Raw genomic sequence first — 24,935 nt, forward strand, 5'->3', positions numbered from 1 at the left:
AAAAATAAAAGGACATAGTTTTTTTATTATTTATTTTATTATTTTTGTGTGAGTGTGCCGTCAAATCAGATCTGACTGGTACAGGAGGAGATTGTCCCTTCTTCCCCGGAAGAGCATCTGGTGGATTCGAACCATGCGCCTCTGCGATTGTAGTTGCAGCTCCTTACCACTAGGCCACCAGAGCTCCCCTGGGGACACAGTTTTAATATCTACCAAAACTTAAATTGTACCCTCTTCTCCACCACACACACGTATCATAGTAGCATAAAAATGTGCTGTCGACAAGAATGCTATGGGATAAAGTTCTAAAAGCAAGCTTCAATACCTTATACATAGTATATACGCCCAGCTAAGTATGTCTTTTTTCTCATTTCGCTTACATATAGAGAGGGATAGAAAGAAAAAGAAAATTATATGCAAATAAAATAGACAAGTACACGTCCGATGTGGTTAACACTGAAAGCACAGCCAAGAATTTTTGTATCTATTTATCCTACTCGATCATTTACAATGGGTTTATATTCTTTTTGTGTTTAAAAAGCACTAAGCACTATTTTTTTTTAAGAAATAGGAATGAAATATTTATCTTAAAGAGTTTGGAAGCAAGAAGGCATTACTAGGACAGTATATTACCTGGATTAATGTTGGCTGGCATCCACGGACAAACATTCATTGTGACTAAGTAACACATGGGGAAAGTAATCGATTACTGTATGTTCTACCTTGACCTTAAAGTTGTTGTAATAATAATTTCTATTTTCAGCAAAGAATATTATTTTCATGATTCTTAAATTATAAACTTTTTAGGGACAGCATTAAAGAAATACACTTTCATAGAGTTAATTTCCAGTCATAGCAAAAACCCCTGAGAAATGTACATAAAAACACAAGTTTGCTACATTAAGGGCTAGATTTGAAAACATGGATCAGATGCAAACAACTCCAGAAGGTCCAGGAATCATCCTTTACCCAACCAAGGAAAGACTGTGAAGATGGATTTCATCACTCAACTGCGTGAACTGGAATGGGCGGTCTATTCATGACCTTTAATATTCAGAGGCACTAGAGACATTATCGCCAGCGTCAGATGGATCTTGGCAGAGAGCAGAGTACCAGAAGGATATCTATCTGTGTTTCATTGATTATGCAAAGGCATTTGACTGTGTGAATCACAAGAAATTGTAGCTAACCTTGAGGAGAATGGGAATCTCAGAACACTTGATTGTGCTTATGTGAAACCCAAACTTGGACCAGGAAGCAGTCCTCAGCACAGAGCAGGGAAACACTGAATGGTTCAAAATCACAAAGGGAGTGTATCAGGGATATGTCTCCATACCTTTTCAATCTATATGCAGAATAGATCATTGGAGAGGCTGAGCTTTTATAATGAGAAATGGGGCAAGAGGATTGGAGAAAGACTCATAAACAACCTGTGTTATGCAGATGATACAAACTTGTTTGCTGAAATTGAGGAGGACCTTGCAGCAGAAGGTCAAGGACTGTAGTCTTCAATATGGATTGAAGCTCAACATCAAGATGACAATAGTTTTACCATTAAGTGAAATTGAAAGTAGAAAGACGGATGGAGAAGAGATTGAGGTTGTTAACAGTTACACCTTGCTTGGCTCCACAATCGACACTCTTGGCACCAGCAGTCAGGAAATCAAAAGACAAACTGCATTAGGTAAATCTGCTGTCAGAGACCTTTCCAGAGTACTGAGAAGTAACGATGTCAGTCTAGAGACTAAGGTGCGCCTGATCCAGGCCGTGGTCTTCACAACTACTTGCTATGCATCAGAGAGTTGAATAATGTGTAAGGATGACAGAAGAAGAATTGATGTCTTTGAGTCGTGGTTGCTGGATAAGAGTCTTGAATATAACATTCATTGCCAAGAAAACAAATAGGTCTGTCTTGGAGAGGGTGAAACCAAGTTTCTCCTTCGAGGCTAGGATTTCGAAGCTCCGTCTCACATACTTTGGGCATATGGCCAAGAGGGACCAATCCTTAGAGGACATCATGCTCAGAAGGGTGGAGGGGTAATTCAGGAGAGGAAAATCCCAGATTATAGAAGGATTGATACAGTAACTGGGGCAATGGAGGTAGGTCTGTTGAAGTCAGTGATACTGACTCACGACAGGGTAGGCTTCAGAGCTGTTGTACATAGCATGGCTATGAGTTGCAGGTAACTCGATGGTACATAACAACAAAAACAATATTCAGAGGGGTAAGTGTGACAGACACAAGCAGAGGCCCTAGTATATTTGGCAGCTCTGAAAGAGTAAAGCCTTTCCTCTCTAGCTCTCTTTCAGTACACATAAATATATGCAAATTTAATGAGAAATATTATATTTGGATGTATATACCATGCATATAAGACTTGCTTTTGCAATTTCCCATTATATTACAGCCATCCTTCTTAAAAGCCTTCTCTATTTAATGCATGACGAAACCACAGGTGCATGAAACCTCTGTTCACCATGTTTCACATCCTCTAATACAAGGCTGATCTTGACACTAAAGGTTAGGTCCCCACCTCCACAATTCTGTGTCTTTACTGAGAGACAAGAGACTATGGTTCATCCAGCCAAAAAAAGTCACTAGGGCCTCTTAGACCTATCAGTAATTTCTTCTTTGAACGTTGGATCTACTTAAGCTTAATCTTAAAGCTGATAGCATTAATGTAGTTAATTTCAACAATGGTTTTCTCACTGATCTCATTAGGTGGTACTCCTAGCAATAGAAATTAAATATCGTTTTATAGCTCAAAAGTTCATGCTTTCAGAAGAACAACAAGAAGTAAGTTCATGTCTAATCCATACAATAATAGCTAAAATCTAGAACTATATTATGATTGTAAAAGTAATTGGAGTTATGTGTATATAAAATAGCATGGGTCCAGAATTCACACTCATACATAAAAGACCAATTATTTAGGGACCTGTTTACAGGTTGATTTTTATATACCTAATATAAAACAAGTTAGTCAAATACTAAAATTCTATAGCTTATTCAAAAAAGGTAGGCACAAATTAAAAAAAAAAACAACAACCATAAATTCAGAAAGAACTTCAAGGTCACAGTCCTCTGAGAACTGTTTAATTAGACGACTGCTATCATTCTCTTACATTTATAGTAAGGTCTTTTTGCGTCTCTGACTGACTTCACTTTATGAGCCAATGCTTTGACAAGGTCCTGATTCTGCCTGAGCTCCAGGTTTTCTGTATTCACAAGGACTGATTTCAGGTTACATATGTAATTACCTTTCTCTGATAACAGTTCCACTGGTAACACAGAAGAATTAAATAACGTCAATAATACTAAAATTGCTCTCTGTTTGGTGGCAATTACAAATAATTCTGCAACAAGTGCATTTGACTGAGCACTTGCAAATATTTTCCACTAGGTTCAAATGCAAAAGAAAAGAAGAACTGGCCATCAGAGGTTCTCAATCAAAAGGTGCCTAGATGTCTCTGTGCAATAAGACAAATTAAAACGACAATGAGATACTATCTCACCCCAAAAGCAGTGGCCAAGTTTAGGACAGCAAGCAATAAATGTTGCTTGTGGTGACAATAAATGTTGAGGATGTGGCGAGGTAGGAACTCTCATACACTGTTAACAGGATTCTAAAACGGTACAACCATTCTGGAAGGCAGTTTGGCACTTCCTCAAAAAGCTGAACACAGCAATTCCTTATTACCCAGCTATTCTACCACCAGGAATATACCCCAAAGAAATTAGAACTGAGACACAAATGGAGGTTTGTACACCAATGCTCATAGCAGCATTACTCACAATCGCAAAAAAACATCAAAACAGCCCAAATGTCTAACCGCATCGAATGGATTGAGAAATTGGGGTACATTCACACAACGGAATACTACGCAGCACTCAGAAGAAACAATTTTGAAAATTACTACATAACTTGGGAGAGACTGGAGGCATTACGTTGAGTGAACTAAATCTCATAAGGATAACGACTGCATAAGATCACTATTGTAAAAATGGAAGGATAACCAGTAAAATGTGTATGGGAATCCAAGGAGAGAAGGAGTGGGAATACAGAGGTAGGGAGAGCAGGCGAGGAAATCATGCGGCACAATTTGGTGGTTGGATAGAGGGAGTGGTTAACAGAAATGGGAAAGATCTGGCAGGGATCTGGAACAACAGGGCATGGTTTAATGGTGAATGATTTTATAACACACAATGAATGAGAATTATTGTCTTAAATACAGAGTGAACTAAAGATAGTGTGAAACATAATGTATACAAACTTTATATACAAACAAATTTAAAATAAAATATTAAAAACAAAACAAAGGGGAAAAAAACCCACTTATGCACATGCCCTGACCTCATGTTTCAGATTACTGGATTCTGTTTCTTTCCTGTGTGTAGTTTAACTTCTTAATCAATAAATAAACCATGCATTATATTCTTTGAAGTCCAGTTACACACATTTTTTTCCTACCAAACGGCATGCAAATGTCCTTCCCAATGCCACACAATGAACTCTTTTTGACTGCATGGAAATAATAACCTGGTCATTTACATGAAAGGTATGAAAAGTCCACGTATCATGAGGAAGTCGGCACCTGAGACACCATCTATAAAGATGAAAGCAATGTATTAAAAGAGAGATGCGAAAGTGACTTTGACATAAGAAAGATAACAACAGTGTGTATGTTCCCGTGTGTCTTTATCAGTAACAAAAAGCAAGCCGACCTGGCAGGATCCCTGCCTGGCAAATCTGTTCTGGTTATTCTCCGACACATTATGAGTTTAGTGGATTACAACCATATGCCTGAACAAATGCATGCTTCCATAGTAGCCTTCAGTGTGCTCCTTTCAATTTAATTCTTTCATCTTGTAAGATGAAAGGGGTTTCTTGGGCAATGGGTTGAACGCTTCATAAGGTGAAACCTGAAGTTGTTGTTTGATGCAGTTGTTCTGCCTCAATTTTACTATAAACATTTTGAAGCCTAAAATTCCAAGATTATAGATAAACACGCCATGAGCCATGTTTCTAGGACCTTCACTCCAAACCTTCCTTCATCTAACTCCAGTGGGAACTCAGATTAGTCTGATTTATCTCTGATTAATCTGATTTCTGTCTCAGCTCTTCTAGGTCTCCTATTGGATACTTGCCAGGTGTAAAAGACAAATATGAACATACATGTGTAAGCTGTGTGACAAGCTTGCCAGTTTCTTGAATTTGTATGTTGTGGTGTATCATCGAGTTGGAACCAACTCATAGATGACCTTCCAGCAAGTTTTCAGGGGTAGTAATTACACGGGAAGAGACTGCCTATCCCTCTCCCATGGGGCAGCTGGTGGATTCGAACCACATGCCTTTGGGCTCGCAGCACGCAGCACAGATTGTTACCACTAAGCCACAATGACACCGAACAACAAACCTACTACAGAAAGTGCACTGCATGATTATTTCTTATATAACTCTCTAAGCATCTTCTTAAATGCCTAGCAATTTAAAAAATGTAAAGAAAAACTTGATAGAAGATAAAGGCCCACAAAAAAAAATGGAACTCATCATTTACATATTGTAGAAAATGAATTCTGAAAACTAGATATCACCAAAAGCCTCTCTTGTTCAGGACCAAGCTTTTTTCAAGCCAGTTATCACTGCATCTCCTGGTGCACAGAGAAGAGAAGCAGCAAACTTTGTTCTCTCATTTATTACGTAAAATAGACATTACTGAGCACTCACTCGGATATGAGGCACCACACTGTTGTTGAGATAGAAACGCATGATGAAACACAAGTTCCAGTGTAAACTCCGAGAAAAACAAGTAAAACAAATAGAATCTAAAACAGAAAACAGGCTAACAGTTCTGTGTGGGAACCCTGGCTTCCGGAGAGGTAGACACTGGCTCAGGATGCCCTGGGCATCTGGAACTCAAGACAAGTCTATGCTTCTTCTATCCCACTGCCTTTATCATGGACACTGTTTGTGATTGCTGCTGTTGTTAGGTGCTGTGAAGTCAGCTCCAGCTGAGTGTGAGCCTATGTACAATGGAAGCTCTTCCTTGTCATCCCCACCGTCTGTTTAAAAGGACTGATAAAATACCACCCAGCTACGTGTGTGTGTGTGTGAGAGAGAGAGAGTGTGAGTGAATGTGTGTATGTGTGTATAAGCATATAGGTGAGCAGTGGGCTAGTGGTTAATGAGCTGCACTGCCAACCCAAAGGCAGGCAGTTTGAATCGACCAGCTTCTCCACAGGAGAGAGATGGGCAATCTCCTCCTGTGAGATTACAGCCTCTGAAAATGAAAACCTGCTGGAGGGTCACTTATGAGTCAGTTTCAACTTGATGTTCATGAGTTGTGGAAAGAGAAGCTTGCAAAGTAGGATCCAGCAAAGAATATAATAATTCCTATTAAGGGAGGCAAAAATATGGTAACCAAATAGCGAGGACAAACAGAGGCAACTTGGGAGAAAAGCAGACTAGGGAGCTTTGGTGGCCTTAGTGGCAGGCAACCCAAAGGTAAGGGGTTCAATTCCACCGGCCGCTCCATGGGAGGAGGGACAGTATCATTCTGTGTGATTGTGTCTGAAAATCTCTTGGAGGGCTGGCTATGGGTCAGATTCCAACTTGATGGTACACAACAACAACAGCAGAGGACCAGGGCTCTTATAGTGTGGTGTGTTATGTGCTGCACTGCTAACTTAAATGCCAGTGGTACAAATCCAACAGCTGCTCAAGGGAGAACAATGAACAGCCTCCTCCTGTAAAGATTCACAACCTCAAAAGTCCGATGCAGGGTCTCAGTGTGTTGGGATCCATTCAACAGCAATGGATTTCGGTTCGGTTCTAGAATGACTAAGGAGACCTGACAAGCTTCCCCATGATGATGATGGCCTCGGAAGTCCAGGAGCAGTGTGACTCTGTCCTCTAAGTGCTTAGAAATCAGAATCAGGCATGCAGCATGCCATAATCGAGGATGAGGACGCTAGCTGGATTGTCTGAAAAGAAGACCAGAGTGGTTGTTTCCGAAACAGTAGTTATTAGCAAGGAGAAACTGTCTACATTTAAAGGAAGAGAAGTCACTAAACTTTAAATTCGGTCGCAAGAGCCACATTTCAAGCTCTCAGTAAGCCACAGACGGCCAATGGCTACTGTACTGAACAACAGACATACAGAATATTTCAATCAACACAGAAAGATCCAAATTTGTATCTGAATTTTTAAAATAAACTAGTAGAAAAATAATTTTTTAAAAAAAAGAAAAGAAAGCACAAGGAGACAGGAACCAGCAGAATGTCTCTTTGTTGGAGCTGGGAAGAGGACATTTTAGTAGTTTTACAGTATGGCTAGCAAAGTCTGGTAGCAAAGGTTAAATCGGTGTCGGTGACATTGTAAAATGTGATAACATTAGATGCAGACGATCATGTTAAAGGTTAATCTTCTCTAAGGGTTTTTTAAAAGGTGCCCTGAATTTTTAAGAGACTCATAAATGGAAGAGAAGAGAGAATTTTATCTTTGAACTGTTTTCATTAGATCTGACAATTTTACTGGCCCTGGAAACCATATGTTAATAAGGATCTATATCAGACATCATTAAGCTGATAAGTGGATATTTAATTACTATAATCCTAAATTAAATACATACAATGTAAAAAGTCAAACCACATCCTTCAAAATACTCAATGAGTAGGTATTAAAATACAACTTTTTTCCCTACACAATATAAAATTTCAAGTTTTACATGAGGTTATCTTTTAAGATCTTGTCTTAAACCAATCTTAGTGAAATACAGTGGCCTAATGGTAGAAACGAGAGAGAGCTACATTGGCCTAGTGGAAAGGAAGTTAAGCTACCAAGCCGAAGGTGTGTGATTTTCATCTGAGGCCCTCGGCCAGGTTAAAACTGTTTTCCTGTCAAACATTCTTCCAGGTGGTGTAGCACTGGTCTGTGCATTGCTGTACAGAGGTGACTCGTGGTTGCTGTGATGCTGAAGCCTGTGACAGTGATGTGCCAGTTGTGGTAATGGGCACCCATGGTGGACAGGATTGGCTGGAGCTTCCTGACTAAAACAAGCCTGGAAGCAGGAGTGGCATCCACTTCCGAAATGGCTTGCCTCCGGAAACTCTATGTACGAACAGTGCTCAGGCCGTTCATTCATAGGGTTGCTATGAGTCGTCTATGACTTGGTGGCACCAAATAACAAACAACAACAACAATGGCAGAAACAAGCCGTGCTGCAATCTCAAAGGAACACGATTCAAATCCAGCAGGTGTCCTGCATGAAAATGATGGGCAGCCTCCTCCCCAGTGTTTTACCGCCTCTGAAATCCTGCTGGAGAGTCAGCTATGAGTTGGTTCTGATGCGACAGCACACAACAACATGCAGAAGAATGTGCAGCACTTTGGACCTCAGTACCTTAAAATGATTCAACAAGATTATCTTAACAGATTGCATGATAATACTGAAAGCTATTAACCCGAGGTATTCAGTTCCCTCATGCACCGCTCCAATGGTCATATCATGGTCAAATGAAAGAGTCACTGCCAAATATTTAGTGCAGGGGCTGGCACATAAATGGCCAATACGTATTATCTTCTGTTAAGCTCTCTGGCAAACATTCTTTTATAAAAATGGTGATAAATTAGATCAAATACTCCCTGTCATGATAATAATGACTATAGTGCAATGAAAGCACAATCCGAAATGCAAAAAAACAAAACAAAAACCAAACCCTGCATATTCCACACAGCAGACGGGACATGTATCAGATGGTCTCATTCTCGGGGGGGGGGGGGGAGCAGGAAAGAAAAGGAAGTAGTGCATGAAAAGAGGATTAGGAAACATTTAAGGGCTACAAAAGAGATGTTTTGAGAAAGGTGTGGGCAATATAAGACCAACAATCAGAACTCCAGTACCAACTAAAAATGAAAAGTGTATAATTACAGTAGAAAAAATGTTTTCCATCCCCCTGCCCCTTTCCTTTCAAAAGTAACACTAGGAAGGCCTGGATTAAGAGCAGAGCACAGGAAGGGTGTCCGTATCTGTGTCTCAGACACGGAGAAAGCAGACTGAGAAAATCCAAGGAAACGAAGTCATTAAGAGTCTTGGTATTACTGACATGGTTTATCATGAAGACAAAGCTGAGAAAGAGAGGATGATGAAATCTAAAATAGAGAGCTCTAGAGAACTCATGATTAGGAAGAGAATGGGCATATTCAGAAGAAAAACTGAGGAGAAAGCTAGCGAGTCCAGAGTTGAAAATATCAGAGGATGTGTGTGTTACTTTAACAACCTGGCTGGCACATTCCACACCAGTTATTTAATAAATGGAGCCGTAAGGTGGTTATTAGTTGCCATCAAGTCAGCTCCTCCTCATGCTGTCCTTTTTCCAGAGCCAAGCATGACCCAGTCCTCGGTCATCTGAATGCCCATCGATAGGCGTGAGCACACTGTGGTGGTTACTGGACAGATCGACCTTGGAGAGGGATTCCTTCACTTGTATTGGATCTCTACCAAATATGAAAGCCCTTTTTCTAGAAAATGGTGTGGTAACAGTAGCTCTGATAGAAAACAGCTTGACAGAGAAAGACACCCCTCTGGACACAATCTAACTTCTTTTTTTTTTTTTTTTTACAAAAAGGGCTACTTAACTTACTGCTGGTGATGTAAACAATTCTGACTTGATACAGCAGGCTCTCTGACCAACAGGGCAAAAGCCAATCGTGTTCTAGTTTCCATGGGCAGGTAAAATGCGTAAAAGAAAATGAGTGCAAAATGGGTGCTCTCTTGTGAGTGTCATGGATTGAGGACGTAGACGGAAGACGTTCAAGGCAAACAGTGAATTTAAAGATTCCTGGAAGCCAAAGTAACAGCAAACGGGAGTATGACCAGAACTGCGCAGTCCACGTTAGGGATGGCAGTTTGAATCCACCAGCTGCTCCCTGGGAGAAAGATGGGCAGTCTCCTCCCCCGTGATTTACAGCCTCTGAACACTGATGGAGGGTCAGCTACAAGTTACGTTTCAACTCAAGGTACTCAACAACAACATGAGGCGCTGATACAAAGTAAAATGAAGCCTTGGAAGTTAAATATAAACATCATCAATAACAAGTTCAAGAGAGGATGGAGAATTAAAGGCAAGTCAAATGCTTAAACCAATGAGTAAGTGTCTTACAGACCAAGAGGAAGAAGAAATACCATGAGGGAAGAGTAGAATACTGGATTTATTCATACCAAGTAGAAAGAAGTTCTGGTGGCCTTGTAGTGAGGAAACTGCACTGCCAACCCAAAAGCATGCGGTTCAAATCTGCCAGCCGCTCCACAGGAGGAAGGTGGCTTACTGCCTCTGAAACCTGCTGGGGGGTCAGTTATAGTTTGGGTCCAACTCAATGGTACATCAGCACAACAATAACAAGTGGAAGGTACACAACGACAGCAGCAGATAGAAGTTTAAGAGATGAAAATGAAAACTTAAGAAGTCGCAATGGGCCATCACGAAGCTACCAAACTTCCCGATGACTCATGTATGTGAGAGTTCCTGTCAGGTCATGTCCATACGAACCATGGTGGCATTTCAAGCTAACATTCCCATGGATTGGCATGTACAAGAACTGTTACAGATCCCAAATGCTCTGCAAGAATAGGTAAGGCAAATGAGAAAATAAACCTCTATTACAACGCTTCAAGAAAAGGTGGTAATTAAGGGGAAAGCCAAGTTTCAATTACAGAAAAAAAGTGTTGGAACGGTTTATGGAAATACTAAAGCCAAAAGAAAATTTGCACACAAATACTAGAATATGGGACAAATTATGTTTCAAAGGAATGAGAAGAAAGAACAGAAGAGCAGAGATGAACAGGGAGCCCAACAGTTAGAGAAAAGTGAAGGAAACTGGAGGCTGCTGGGAGGGAGATTGCGTATTTGTCAACAAGAAGGCTCTCCTCTCAATCTCTGGGAGGGAATTTTCTCATTAAACACATGCCCTGCCTCTTCTCAGCCTTTCGGACTCAGCGCCTGTACAGCGGAGTGAGAATCTGATTGGAAAATCTGGAGTGAGTACCTGCATTTGCTCAACTTGACCCATTCTCACCGGCTTGGAACAGGCCTGCAGAGACTGAATTCTTTTCTGCTCTTCTAAGAGGTCACGAGTTCAAATCCACCTGATTGTCTAAGGGAGGGAGATGAGGCAGTCTCCTCCCATAAAGATTTACAGCCTCAGAGACCTGATGGAGGCTGGCTGTCAAGTGATGGCAGTAAATGAGTGAACGACTGACTGCCTGGGTTCACACAAAGTTCCTTGGTTTAATCTTGTTGTGTACTGTTGAGTCAGAACCGACCCACAGCTAACCCTTCAGTGGGTTTTCAGGGGCAGTTAATTGGAGACTTCCCATCCTTGTCCAGGGAGCAGCTGGTGTCCACTAACTACGTGCTTTTGGGGTTGCAGTGTAACTTTTTGCCACCAGGCCACCAAGTGTAAAGGACTTTCGTTCATTGGGTCACTATGAGTCGCCTACAACTCGGCGGCACTTAACAACACAGAGAGAGACCAGCTGGCTTAGTGGACTGAAAGTGATGCTACCAAGCCAAAGGTGGGTGACTCTAATCTTCGGCCCTAAGGCCTGTCTTTAATTGTTTTTTTGTGAAACATTCTTCTATGTTGTATAGCCCTGGTGTGTCCACTTGCCATACAGAGGTAACTCGTGGTCACCGTGAAGATGAACACTGTGACCCTGATGTGTCAAATGCAATAATGGTTACCCATGGTGGACAGTATTTGGTGGCGCTCCCCAATTCAAACAAGCTTGGAAGCAGGAGTGGCATCCACTTCTGCAAACAGCTTGCCTCTGGAAACCCTATGAACCTGGAGCAGGGATGAAAGTCACACAAGTGTCGGGGATTTTCGTTCATAGGGTCGCTATGAATCGCCTCTGACCTGATAGCACTTTACAACAACAACAAGCAACAACGACAACATTAAAACCAGTATCTCTCAGGTATACTTTCTATACATGGACCTATAACTGGGAAATTAGAAATCATGTTGTCTTTTGTAAATATCCAAACAATAATGAACATTTCAATGCCACTTCTTTTGTGAGAGTAGAAGCAAAGAGCGTTTCATTCATATCATAGTCAATCTATATATGTAAATAGATAAATCAATATACAGATATAACCCTCTGGCTCTCATGAACCTAGCATATGGCTATATGTATTGATGCATTCAACTATACCAATCGGGTTCCCTCCACACCTCTGCATAGCAGAGTTCTTTACAAAAACTAGACTCAACAGCTATTTCCACTTTGTCAGTTCCCATTCTGCCCATTGCTATCTGGAGGAATGAACTGGGGAGGAGGGTGGAGAAAACAGTGCAACAATGAATGAATGGAACCCCCCCCCCAAAAAAAAACAAAACAAAAAAAGAAAAGAACCAAAAAACAAAACAAACAAAAAAACCCACTGAATCTGGCAAACAGTGCCAAAAAGTCCCTCCAACTCTCTGGCCCTGGACCCTGCAGCCCTAATCGTAACCTCCTTCTTCACTGACAAGGTTAACTATGCTCTATTTTCTTTTACTGCCCTAAAATCCATGGAACATAACATTTACCATTGTAGCTATTATCATAAAGCCCACAACACAGTGGCATTGAGTAGATCCACAGTGCTTTACAACCATCCGCACTGCCTGGGCCCAGAACATTCTATTCACCCAAATGGAAAGCCCATTCCTATCAGGCAGTACTTTCTCATTTCCCACCTCGTTCCAGCCCCTACCTACCAATAATCTGCTTTCTGTCTCAATGACTTTTCTGTTCTGGGTATTTCATAGGAATGAAATCACACCAGGCTTTTGGGCCTGGATTCTTTCACTTTGCACAATGCCTTCAAGTTTCATCCAGGCTGCCACGGGCTTCAATATTCCTCCATCCCTTTTTACCGCTGAATAATATTTCACTATAGGGATATGCTCAATAAGCTATTTTGTTCACTCATATGTTGTTCAGCATTTAAACTGTTTCCATCGTTTGGCTATCACAGAATTAAATGGCTATGAACATTCCGGTACATATTTTTGTTTGAACATCTGTTGTTAATTTTTGGCGGGTGGCATATGCCTGGGAGGGAAACTGTTAGGTCATATGGTAATTCCAAGCTTAACTTACTGGGAAAGTGCCAAGTGTTTTACATGGCAGCTGCACCATTTTATATCATGGCAACATAACAGGGTTCCAATTTTTCCATAGCCTCATCAACACATGTTATTTTCATTCTGGCCATCTTAAAGGTGTGAAGTAGGATCACAAAGGGGTTTTGACCTGCATTTCCCTAAAGACTAATGATGAACATAGTTTTGGTGTTTACTATAGAGCTTTCTTTGGAAACTCTTCTCCTTTGGCTGTTAACAAGACTCCATCCTGGTCTTCCACCTTTCTCAAAGATGGTCACTTCCTAGACTCCTTTGTTCTTTATGAATTGGGGCTTCTCAAGATTCTGTTCTTTGGCCTCATTCACCTTTTCACTCTTCACTCAAATTACTTACCTGACACAGCTATATGGATAACTACATCTTGCATCAATTTGACCCGCAGCCATTTTAAAAAGCAGGTATCTATACAATGGCATGTTGTGTATCTATACAATGGCATGTTGTGAAGGCTGTAATGTTCCAGAGGACTTTGCTAGATCATTGCCTTTCATTTTTACCACACCGCTGGGTGAGAACATTCAAATAGAACTGACAGTCTATGAGAATTGGCCAGTTTGACCATGGCGCCCAGTATAAATTGAGCAAGGTTAGTGGGAGACACTGCAATCTCATCATCTAAAAGGAAGAAGAAACAATGCAGGATCCTTTAGATCCATCCTTCAAGAATCTCTGCCACGCATTGCAGCGCCAGTCAGACTGGGACTCCAGGAGGGCACTGGCAGCTGTGTTCAAGAACCAAACAGCTCCAGGAGACAAAACCGGCTTGGGACTGCTGCCCCTAAAGCCAGAGCCAGGGACTTCACACAAGCTTGCAAGAGGACAGGTTGGGGGAGACCTGATGACAGACAGAATTAAGAGGGCTTGGGGACACTGGCCTAAAGCCACAAGGCTGAAGGACCTGCAAGCACACTTGTCAAGCTGTCCTGACTGACAAACTGTATCCTGCTATGTGGTGTTAGGGGCTTATTGTTCAGAATGGCTTTCCAAGTTACTTTGACTTTGCCATGTGGGCATGTGGAAATATGAGAAAAAGGTCATGTTAGCCTATTCCCAAAGAGACTGGCTAGTCTTGCCACTAAACTGAGCAGAATTAGTGGCAGATTTTGAGAATCTCACCAACAGCAACGGAGAAGAAAGAGAATGCAGTATGCCCCTTGGTGCCAGAGACTCTTGATGAGCCAGACTTACAGGAGAGCAGCAGCAATGGCTGGAGCAGAGAACCAGCGACCCCCACGGGAGGCAGATCTGACCTCGGGACTACTGCCCCACAGAGTAAGAGCGAAGAGCCTGCCTTTGACCAAGTTTGCTGGACGACTTGGGGGATGTGGCGAGTAGGGAGACGTAACTGGTAGGATTGGGAGCTTTGTTTTTTTGTTTATTTTATAATTGACACTTTAATGAAAGTTCATAAAGAACTTGGATTTCCATTCATTCATTGTTGCACATTTTCCTTCCTGCCCCCTACCCCAGTTCACTTTTTTCTTTTGAGAAAAAGTTCTTTCATTGTTATACGTACACCCTCCCCCCAAGTCCACTTTACTATGTAGCTCTTATTCTGGACTCTTATTATGTCTATAAGACCTAATCATATATTCCTTTTATACAGTTATCCCCTCTTTTCTTAGTTTCCCCCCAGCTCCCATGTCAGTACTGTTCTATAACAATGGCATTATGCAGTATTTGTCTTTTTGTGACAGAGATATTTCACTCAGTATAATGTCCTCCATGGTCACCCCTTTTGTACAATATTTCATGAGTTCTTTGTTTTTCAGTGCTGCATAATATTTCATTCTGTGAATAAACCCCAGCTTTTCTATCCATTCGTTTGTTAATGGGTACTTGGCTTGTTTCCAACTCTTTGCTATTGTGAACAAAGCAGCAATAAACATGGGTGTTCCTTTATCTGCTTGGGTGGAAGTCATGGTTTCTTTGGGGTGAATTCCCAGTAGTGAAATTGCTAGGTCAAATAGTATTTCTATTTGCAACTTTTTGAGAAAGCACCATACTGCCTTCCATAGTGGTTGCACCATTTTGTACTCCCACCAATAGTGAATAAGGGTTCCAGTTTCTCCACAACCTTGCCAACATATGTTGTATGCTGATCTGTTAAATTTTGCCATTCTTAATGGAGTGAGATGATACCTTATGGTTGTTTTGATTTGCATCTTTCTTAGAGCAGTGAGATGATACCTTATGGTTGTTTTGATTTGCATCTTTCTTAGAGCTAGCTAGGGATTTTGAACATTTCTTCAAGTGTTTGTTCACCATATGAATGTCTTCTTTGGTGAAGTGTCTGTTCATATCCTGTGCCCATTTTAAAAAAAGAGAAAAGTAAACAAACCAACTGCAAAAAGGACCTGGAGCTTTGTAACACTGACCTAAAGCCGTGGTTGAAGGCTGAGGTTCCTGTGAGCACATTTCAGCAGTCTCCCTGACTGAATGTTTGTATCTTGTTGAATTATAGCCTTTTGACTTCCCTAATAGGTTCTGTGTGGTCTGTGAGCTATCACAATGGACTTTGGGCCCAGCAGAGTAGTAATATTGGTGCTGCGATGAATAGCCAAAAAAAAAATGTGGGGGCCTGGAGGACATGTCTGACCCCATGGGAACTGGTTGTGTTATGGATAATGTTGATGGGGACAGTTCCCTGTTGTGGATTTGGCTAGCTCATGCTTTCTTGCTCCTTTTACATGTTGCTCACCTGAATTGTAATCTGTTGTTGTTAGGTGCCACGGAGCTGACTACAATTGAAAATTACCCTATAAACTGACCTGAACCTGGCCCTATACCACACCAAACCTCGTGATTTCTGTGATGTTTAAGCCCATGGTGGCAGCCTCTCCTGGATGATCTTTTTCTCTTCTAACCTTCTACCTTTCTCAGAATGATGACTCTCTGCAGTGGCTGATTCCTCCTGAAAATATACCCAAAGGAAGTCAGACAGAATTTCACTACCCTTGCTCTGAAGGGTCACTCTGGTTGTACTTCTTTCAAGGTAGATGTCTTTGTTCTTTTGGCAGACGATTCAGTGTCTTCATCAACACCAAAATTCAAAGGTATAGATTCTTCTTTGGTTTTATCTATTGTCCAAATATAGCTGCACAGGAAACATTTGAAAACACCAGGGCTTGGATTTGGTGTACTTTAACCTTTCAATAACATCCTTGCGATTTAGAACTTCAACAAGAAATCCCTGACAACAGATTTTCCCAATACATTTCTTTTTACTTCTTGATTGCTGCTCTCCTGGCTATGGTGGATCTAAGTTAAAAAAAAATACTGACAACTTCAAGCTTTTCTCCATCATGATGTTGCCTCTTGGCCCAGTAGTGAGGATTTTTGCTTCCTTGATGTTGATATAGATAAGCCATATTGAAGGCTGTTGTCTTTGATTTTCTGCAGTAAGTGCTTTAAATCTTTTTCACTTTGTGGAAGCATGATTATATCATCTGCATAATGCAGGTTGTTGAGGAGTCTTCCTCCAATCCTGATGACTTTTTCTTCTTCACTCAGTCCAGCTGCTCCAATGATTCGCTCAGCATACAGACTGAACAGGGACAAAGAAATGCTATGTCTAAAGCACATGCCTTCGGATTTTAAACGATACAGTGCTCCCTGGTTCTGTTCAGACAACTGCTTCCTCGTCTACGTAAAGGTTTTGCATGAACATACTTAAGTGTTCTGGAATTCCCTCTCTTCTCAATTTTAGCTGTAATTTGTTATGATCCATACAAACAAATGCCTTGCATAATCAATAAAACAAAAGCAAGTATCTTCTGGTAAACTCTGCTTTCAGCCAAGATGCATCTGACATCAGCAATGATATTCCTTGTGTGACAGGCTCTTCTGAATCCAGCTTGAATTTCTGCCAATTCCCTGTTGATGTACTGAACTCATCTTGAAATTATGGTAATTTTCTCCCAATGTATTGTTGCAGTACTTTAAAAAAAATCTTTACCAAGGTTTTCCTTGTTTGTAACCTATTAACTTTCCTAATAAACAGGTAACAGTGGCTCTGTGGATCTGTGCGGTTACTGCAATGGATTTTTAACCCAGTAGTATAGCGAAATATCTGCAGATGAGTGTTGCACGAAGGAGAGGAAGACCTTCATCCACATGGGGATTGACATGGTAACTTCCACAACGGGCTCTCATGTGTCAGGAAGTGTGAGGATGGCACAGGATAGAACAGGGCTCAGATCTTTTGTTCATACGGTCACTATGAGTCATACTGATGGCACCTAACAACAACAGGCATATGAGTATAGAGGTCATGTCTGACCTTATGGAAATTGGTCTTGTATTGAGAATATTGCTAATAGGGATATTCTATTCAGTGAAGTTAATGTAGGGTGGAGAGGTAGCACAAGAGAGGAAGACCCTGGATGAGATGGATTGATACAGTGACTAGGGCAATGGGGTAGTTGTGTCAGAGTCAGTGAGACTGGCTCAGGACAGGGCAGGCTTCAGAGCTATCAGACACAGGGTCGTTATGCATCCCAAGTCACGTGACAGTAGTTCATCACAACAATAAGATAGGTCAGACTCTGTGGCCATCACCATGCCAGCTACACTCATTTTACAAATGCCTACGTGGTTGCTGTGATGCTGAAGACTGTGACAGTGATGTGCTATCGTGGTAATGGGCACCCATGGTGGACAGTGTTGGCTGGAGCTTCCCGACTAAATCAAGCCTGGAAGCAGGAGCGGCATCCACTTCCGAAATGGCTTGCCTCCGGAAACTCTGTACAAACAGTGCTCAGGCTGTTCGTTCATAGGGTCGCTATGAGTCGTCTACGACTCGACAGCATTAAACAACAACAACAACACTTTTATCTGATCCGAGAAATCTCATGAGTGCCTCAACAATCTGAATCATCATTCAATCTCTCTTCCTTTAGCAACTGTTAGCAGTTAGTTCCTGTTAGCAACTGGCAGAGTCTTTAGAACTGTGTTCATCTGATACGTGTACTATAGTTATGGAGGAGGGATGTTTTCAAAGTTCAGCTCTAATTGTATCACCTAGAAGGTTTCAGAAGGCTCTTTATGACAGGTGAGATGACACATGAAGCACACAGATATTCCATGATTTGCTTTTGACCTTCCTTTCTACCTACCTCTCTAAACATAACTATAACCACTACAAATCACCAGCAAATTATATCTCCCATCAGACTAACCTCCTTAGATCTCATCTTGAAAACCATACTATTTCAAGACTCTTGCTCAAATGCCCTTCTCCAACCCCGCCCAGCCTGTGTGGAGAATGAGCATATATCTTTCCCGGCCAATCATAAGGAATCTTCTGTAATGAAGCCTCTGATGACCTTCTTAAGCAAAGACAGTTATTCCTCTCTCGGGTGTCTGCATTAACCTAAACAGATCCTTGAACCCCATAGGGTTGAGGTTATATTTTATATCATTAGCAATGCGAAGTAGGCCTTCAATGAGTGTATGAATTAAGTGTGTGAATTTAATGAGGTGAGTAATGAGAAAAGTTACTGTAATTAATTTATTATCACATGTTACTGGAGAGAGACGACCTAACTCATATCCTGGAGAATAGAAGTTGGATGGAGAAGCCTACGGGTACACACTTATCTTTCCTGTTGTCTAGTAAAAACTCTTCAAGTTTCCTAGACAATATTCGTACTGTAGTTTGTTTCTCTTTTTTGAAGTAAAAGGGAGGAAAGTGACCTGCTAGACTTAAAACAATAACTTAAAAGAAGAGTCAAAAGATGTGATTGGGTGGATTTTTTATATACATCTTTCTGTCTGGAATGATCTGTTTATGATGTAGGCTTTCATTAACTCCTACTTCATAAAGAACTCATCATCCAAACTCTAAAAACCCAGCAGCGTGTGTACGCCCTTCACCCGGGCCAGCCCAGTGGCTAATAACTCCTCAGATGTGGGCTTTGCCTCACTCATTCACTAAGTGAATGCTTTTCATTGTGTTAACACTTTTAATCTTTGTATTCATTCTTATTAATGGGGAACAGAGAGTTCCAATGAAGTGGAATTAGGCCAAATGAAAATTCAAATCTTAAATAAGTATAAATATATTCCCTCGCTACACAATGTTCCTTAAGTTTTCTCTCTTATCATTAAGAAAGAATGTTGGCCAAAGCTGCAATAATTCCCAGCAGGTATTTTACACTCATTCTATCTATGTTGTCCTCTTGCATAAGTACAGAATGGACTCCAAACGCCCCCTTTAAGAGTCTCAGAAGAATGACAACTTTTCAAACATCCCATCAAAATGAATTAAAATACAAACAAAATCCATGCACAAGAAATAATCCTCAGAGAGTTCAGCTCTTCTTGAATTTTAAACGGAGGGAAAGTTGCCATCACGTTGATTCGACTCCTGAAGTGCTTATCAGTGCCAGAGGAGAACTGTGGTCAGCAGGGTTTCAATGGTTGATTTTTAGAAGACTATGAAGTCTTCCTTCTGAGGTTTCCATGCCTGGACTCAAACCCCCGAACTTTTGGTTTGAAGTCAAGCAAACTAGCAGTTTGTACTATTCCTGCAATCCTTCAGCATTAGTTAGTTCTATAGAGTCTAGAAACCAGTTGAAGAAAGTCCAATGAAGTCTTTATGATGAAAAGCTACACACTGGACGACTGTGGCACAGACTAAAGGACTATAAAAAATATCCCTTATAATCTTCACAGCAGCACTAGGCATGAAATATTTATATTCTGATTTTTGCCATCAAGAAAACTAAGGCTCAGTGAGGCTTGGTAACTTGCTCCAAGATCAGAGAGTCAACAGTAAAACGAGTCAAATTCTCTTTTCATTAGTTTCCTTTTCAAAAACTTTCTGAGCATTAAAATTAATGGATTTAAATTTATTTGCAACAGTTCTAATGGTGTAGTCAGTGGAGGGTCACAATGATGACCAAATGCCGAGCGGACTCTGGTGGTTCAAATCCAGCCGTGGCTCAGGAGAAAAAAGGGTAACCTGGACACACTTAGATTTACAGGCTCAGCGACGCCACGGAGAGTCACTGGGAGTCAGAACCAACCTAACAGCAGTGAGTGACGTGTCCCAGTACAAATACTCACAAAGGTTTACAGCCTCAGAAACCCGATGAGTCAGAAGCAGCTTGTCGGTAGGACGCTACCTAGATACAAGATTTAGGTCTTCCTTCCTACCAAAACCCTCTTCAGATTCTCAGCTCAGTTTCATGCACATTAGTCAAGTTCCCCTAAATTCATGTCCGATATGGAGCTTTCATCAGCTACTAAATACAACCCACAATAATTTTGTTCGTTTTGTCCCTCTTTGTACTCTGTACTAGTCAGAAACTCGTCTTCAGGTTAACTCACTTCTCTCCAAATGCAGACATGAATCATCACTTTCCCATTTTTGTGCCCACTAAGATGCTTCATTTTGATACATTCCTTTTCAAATTGCACATAAAACAGCAAAATGAAGTAAAACATGTTCATTGCCAAAAGACAAAAAAAAAAAGAAAAGGAAGGTTTAGATTCGAATCCCATCTTGGCCCTCCTTAGTTGAACAACTTGCCAAGTTCCTTCTGTTTATTAACTCTCTCTTCCCTCATGTACAACAAAGACTTTATCTTCCATTTTACTGAGATTTTTTTTCTTAGTATAAATAAACTATACCAAGATCCTGAGGTAAGCCCTCAGTAATTAGCAAGTGTTGTTACCATAATTAATAAGTTGAGAGGATGATGTGTCAATCTGTGAATATTTAGAAACTCTTGGCAGGTATACTGGATAGAATTAGTGCTGAAAGTCCTACCCAGAAGTACAATCACTAACTTCCGTTCACAGGGACCTGATGGAGCAGAGCAGCAGCGCCCTGCAGGGCTTCCCAGGGAAGAGAGCTGACGGACACATCTTTCTTCTGCAAACTCCTGGTGAGTTCCGGCAGCGGATCTTCTGGTTGACCATGCACCTCCTAATTCACCAGGGTCCCTTGCTAAAACTACAATTTTAAACTAGAATTTTTGCCACTCTTTTCGGACACTGACCGTCAAACAGCCTGCCCCAACATTATTTTTATTAGGATACTGGCATTCTTACCTGATGCTGGCAGACTTTGCTTTTAAGTCATTCCACCTCTGGTTCATGTCATCTAGTCGATGCTGAAGCATAGTGGCTTCTTCAGAATTTCCTAAAGCTTTTACCATCTTCTGTCGGTTTCCATCAATGCTTTTAAAGATGTCATTGTGAGCATCAATTTCCGCCTGGATATCCTAAAGGCAAAAAGCAAGGAGATAATGCAAATGTTACATCCAAGTGTCAACATGACAGGAGATTTCTATACACAGCTTCAAAGGCAGGCAAGGTAAATCCACCAGCTGCTTTGCCAAAGAATGACAGGCAATCTCCTCCTGTGAGACTTACAGCTTCTGAAATCCCCACTACGAGTGGGTGCCGAATGGGTAGTAATGAGTTTAAGTTTTATGGGGTTTAGCCCATTAAACTGCTGTCAAGATAGCTATCCATTTTAATTTTGGCAATCATGCTTTCTCCCAAAATAAAATGTAAGTAACCTAAACAGGTAACAGCTAGTGACCTAAAGGTGTAACATACTAAATTGTATTCATTTACAAATGAAAATTTAAGACAGCAAGGCACCAGAAAGGTCCATATCCATTTCCCTGGCATATGCGTTAATAGACGGTAAGCACTTCGAGGGAACTCTCTGATGGGAAGTCTATAACAAGCAAGCACTCCTAGCCCAGAGGCTGTGTATCTTCTGCAGTTCAGATCTACCAGAGACTACAGAGAGGCTCCTCTTGTGCTTAAGAGCCTCAGAAACTCAACGGAGGGTTGCTAAGGAGTCAGAACCAACTCAACAGTAGTGAATCTGAAATTCATTAAGCGATTGACTGTAGGAAAAGAATGTCACATTTCATGCAATGGGTGTGAATACATGGAGAGGAATAACACGATATTCTTTTTACCCATCTCCCTTTTCCTTTATAAAACCTACTCTTCCTACTTTTTTTCCATTTGGAAAAAAAATCAAGTTGCAAATATTAGAATAGCAATTGTTCATTCTCTCTTCTTTAACACTCTTTTGTATTGAAAATTCACACCTGATACCTCAGGCAGCCACGCATCCCTTCAGAAACCACGGCTTGGGGACTGCGCTGCATGTAAGCAATCTTTCTTCAGTTCCCACAGGTCAGTATGAACCAGAAGAACTATCCAGATCTTTTGCACATCACCAATTAGTATATATATATATGGAAGATGACTTCAATGGGGTGAAGGGACAGGAAGATTGTACTCTTAATTCCTGATGGGGCAGAAGAAACTAACAGAAGTGGGGAGGAATTGAGGCAAAGCTTGATGAAGAGTTCTGGAAGATTTATTCTCCCAATTTACAAGCCCATTAGTCCCTGAAGGTATTTGGGCCTAATGACAAAACAGAATTAGACCCATGCGCAGTGTGATCTGTGTACAGAGGGTATTACGAGTTTCCCACTGAACACACATCTCTGAGACTGTTAAATCTACAGTTTACTGGCAGCTCCACCTGAGTGCGGTGCCAAGAGGACTGACAGGGCAGCGGGGCAGCGCCAGATCCTGACTCAATATTCCCCCACTGGTCAAGATTAGGCTCAGCAATGGCAAGTTCATGACCACTTTCATTCAGGATGCTTCAAAAAGAAATCCAAAGTTCTACAGAAAAAGTGGACTTTCTACTGGAAAGTTCTGGGTACCATCCCTGGAACAGCACAGTTTCCCTTCTTTGGGATGAAAATGTCTGACTTTTATATCCTGAGATCTATTTTAAGATATCTAAAGGAATACATTAACAAGACAACAGATAATATTTATGATGTTTTTAATTTTATTTTGTATACTTTGGACATGTTGCAAGGAGGGATCGGTCCTTGGAGAGGGACATCATGCTTGGTAGGTGGAGGGACAGCGCAGAAGGGGAAGGCCCCCTATGAGGTGGACTGATTCGGTGACTGGGGTAATCGGGATGGGTGTGTCGGAGACGGTGCGATTGGTACAGGACAGAGCAGAGTTTAGGGCTGTTGTACATAGGGTCGCTATGAGTCGCAAGCGACTCGACGGCACATAACAACAACATATAGGTATGCGAGCCAATCTTCATTAAGTTCAACAACACAATCAGTAAGCATGGCTTCTGTTTAGAGAACCTGACCTCAAATTTCCTCTCCTGGACATCATTATCATGGACCACACATAATATCACAAAACAAAGGTGCAGGATAATGAGAGGTGCAGGAATGACTGCGAATAAGTATATCTTGACTTACTGTTGTACTCGCTAGCCTGTGCAATGCCAGAAAAATTAACTGAACTCAAGAACTAGGAAAAAAAAATATGGTGATTATTTTTTTCAATGTCTTCCTTTAAAAACTTTCAACATAGGATCATAAATCCTTTAGCAGCTCACACTGCAAAGCCCCGGCTAAGCGTGTCACTGGAAATTGAGAATTAAATGGAGTTAATGAATCATGCTTCTTTACAGGTCACTGTGCAATGATGCAATGGTCATAAAATCAAGGTGCCAGCATGGGAGGCTGTCTCTAATCATGACCCTGACGTAACATCAAACGTTAGAATAAGTTAGGGGCCCACGAAGCCAAGTGGGCTCTCTCACTAGCTGCACAGCAGTGAGATATGGCTGTACAAATGCTTCCCTCTGTCATCTGGCAGTCCTCTGGACAGAACAACACAAAATGGCTACTGGGAATGAATTACAGAAAATTAATCTGTCTGGACAATAAATAAGGAAGATCAAGGAAGAGTTCCATCTGGACAAAGAGTAAGGAAAAAGAAAGAAGAATCAATGCCTTTGCATGAGGGGCTGGGATACTGAGTATTCCACAGACTGCTGGAAGAACAAACAAATTTGGCTCAAGAAATGCCGTCATGAGTGAAATATATCAGTCACAAAAGGACAAATACTGCATAGTACCACTTGTAAAAAGGGACTAACGGGGTTGAGGGGAGACTGAGAAAGATGGGATAAATTATGTATACTGCATTGAAACAGATGAAGGAGAGAACTATTTAAAAGGGATATATGGTTAGGTATTATTGTCATGACAGGAGTCCAGAATGAAGGTTGTATAGTGGGGTGGACTTGGGGGGAGGGATTGTATAACAACAAAAATTTTTTTCATTTACTTTTCAAAGAGAAGAACAAACTTGGGGAGAGGGGTGGGCAGAGAGAAAGTACAACAATGAATGAATGGAAATTCAAAGTCTCTGTAAATGTTCATTAAAATTAATAACAATAATAATAAATAATAAAAAGAAATGCAGTCACAGTGCTCTTTAGAAGCAAGATGAACCTTTGCTCCTAACAGACCATTATGCTTGGGAAACTATGATGGTAAAAGAAAAAGACGATGGCCGGCCGTCCAAGAGATAGACTGACACAGCCCCTGCAACAGGAGACAGAGAGAAAGGCCCACGAAGATGGTCTGGGGCCGGGCAGGATTCCGTTCTGTCGGACGTGGGCTCACCAGGAGACAGAAATGGCTCCACAGTCCCCAACAGCAATAACAACCACCCATCTGGAGTGCAAAGCTAAACTCTTCCCAGCACTTAACTTAGCACAACTTAAGGGGAAGAGAGGCCATGCCAAGATACTGGAGCAGCTGAACTAACATTTGAAAACAAGCCCAAAAGATTCAGTTGAAACACACCTTCTTTTTTTTTTTTTCTCTTTTTTTTTATTATTAAATTTTATTAGTTTTAATG

At 41.1% G+C, this 24,935-nt stretch overlaps 1 protein-coding gene across 1 annotated transcript in view; it reads right to left on the reverse strand.

The window, feature by feature from the left end:
* UTRN (utrophin) overlaps nucleotides 1-24,935 on the reverse strand; it is a 704,039-nt gene that overhangs the window by 206,407 nt on the left and 472,697 nt on the right. Inside the window, exon 51 of the mRNA XM_006891679.1 lies at nucleotides 21,258-21,430. Within this exon, the coding sequence (XP_006891741.1) occupies nucleotides 21,258-21,430 (173 nt within the window). The remainder of the gene's footprint in view (nucleotides 1-21,257; nucleotides 21,431-24,935) is intronic.

This window comes from Elephantulus edwardii, unplaced genomic scaffold, assembly GCF_000299155.1.
Source record: "Elephantulus edwardii isolate Elephantulus edwardi_28Jun2011 unplaced genomic scaffold, EleEdw1.0 scaffold00102, whole genome shotgun sequence".
NCBI classification, from domain to species: domain Eukaryota; kingdom Metazoa; phylum Chordata; class Mammalia; order Macroscelidea; family Macroscelididae; genus Elephantulus; species Elephantulus edwardii.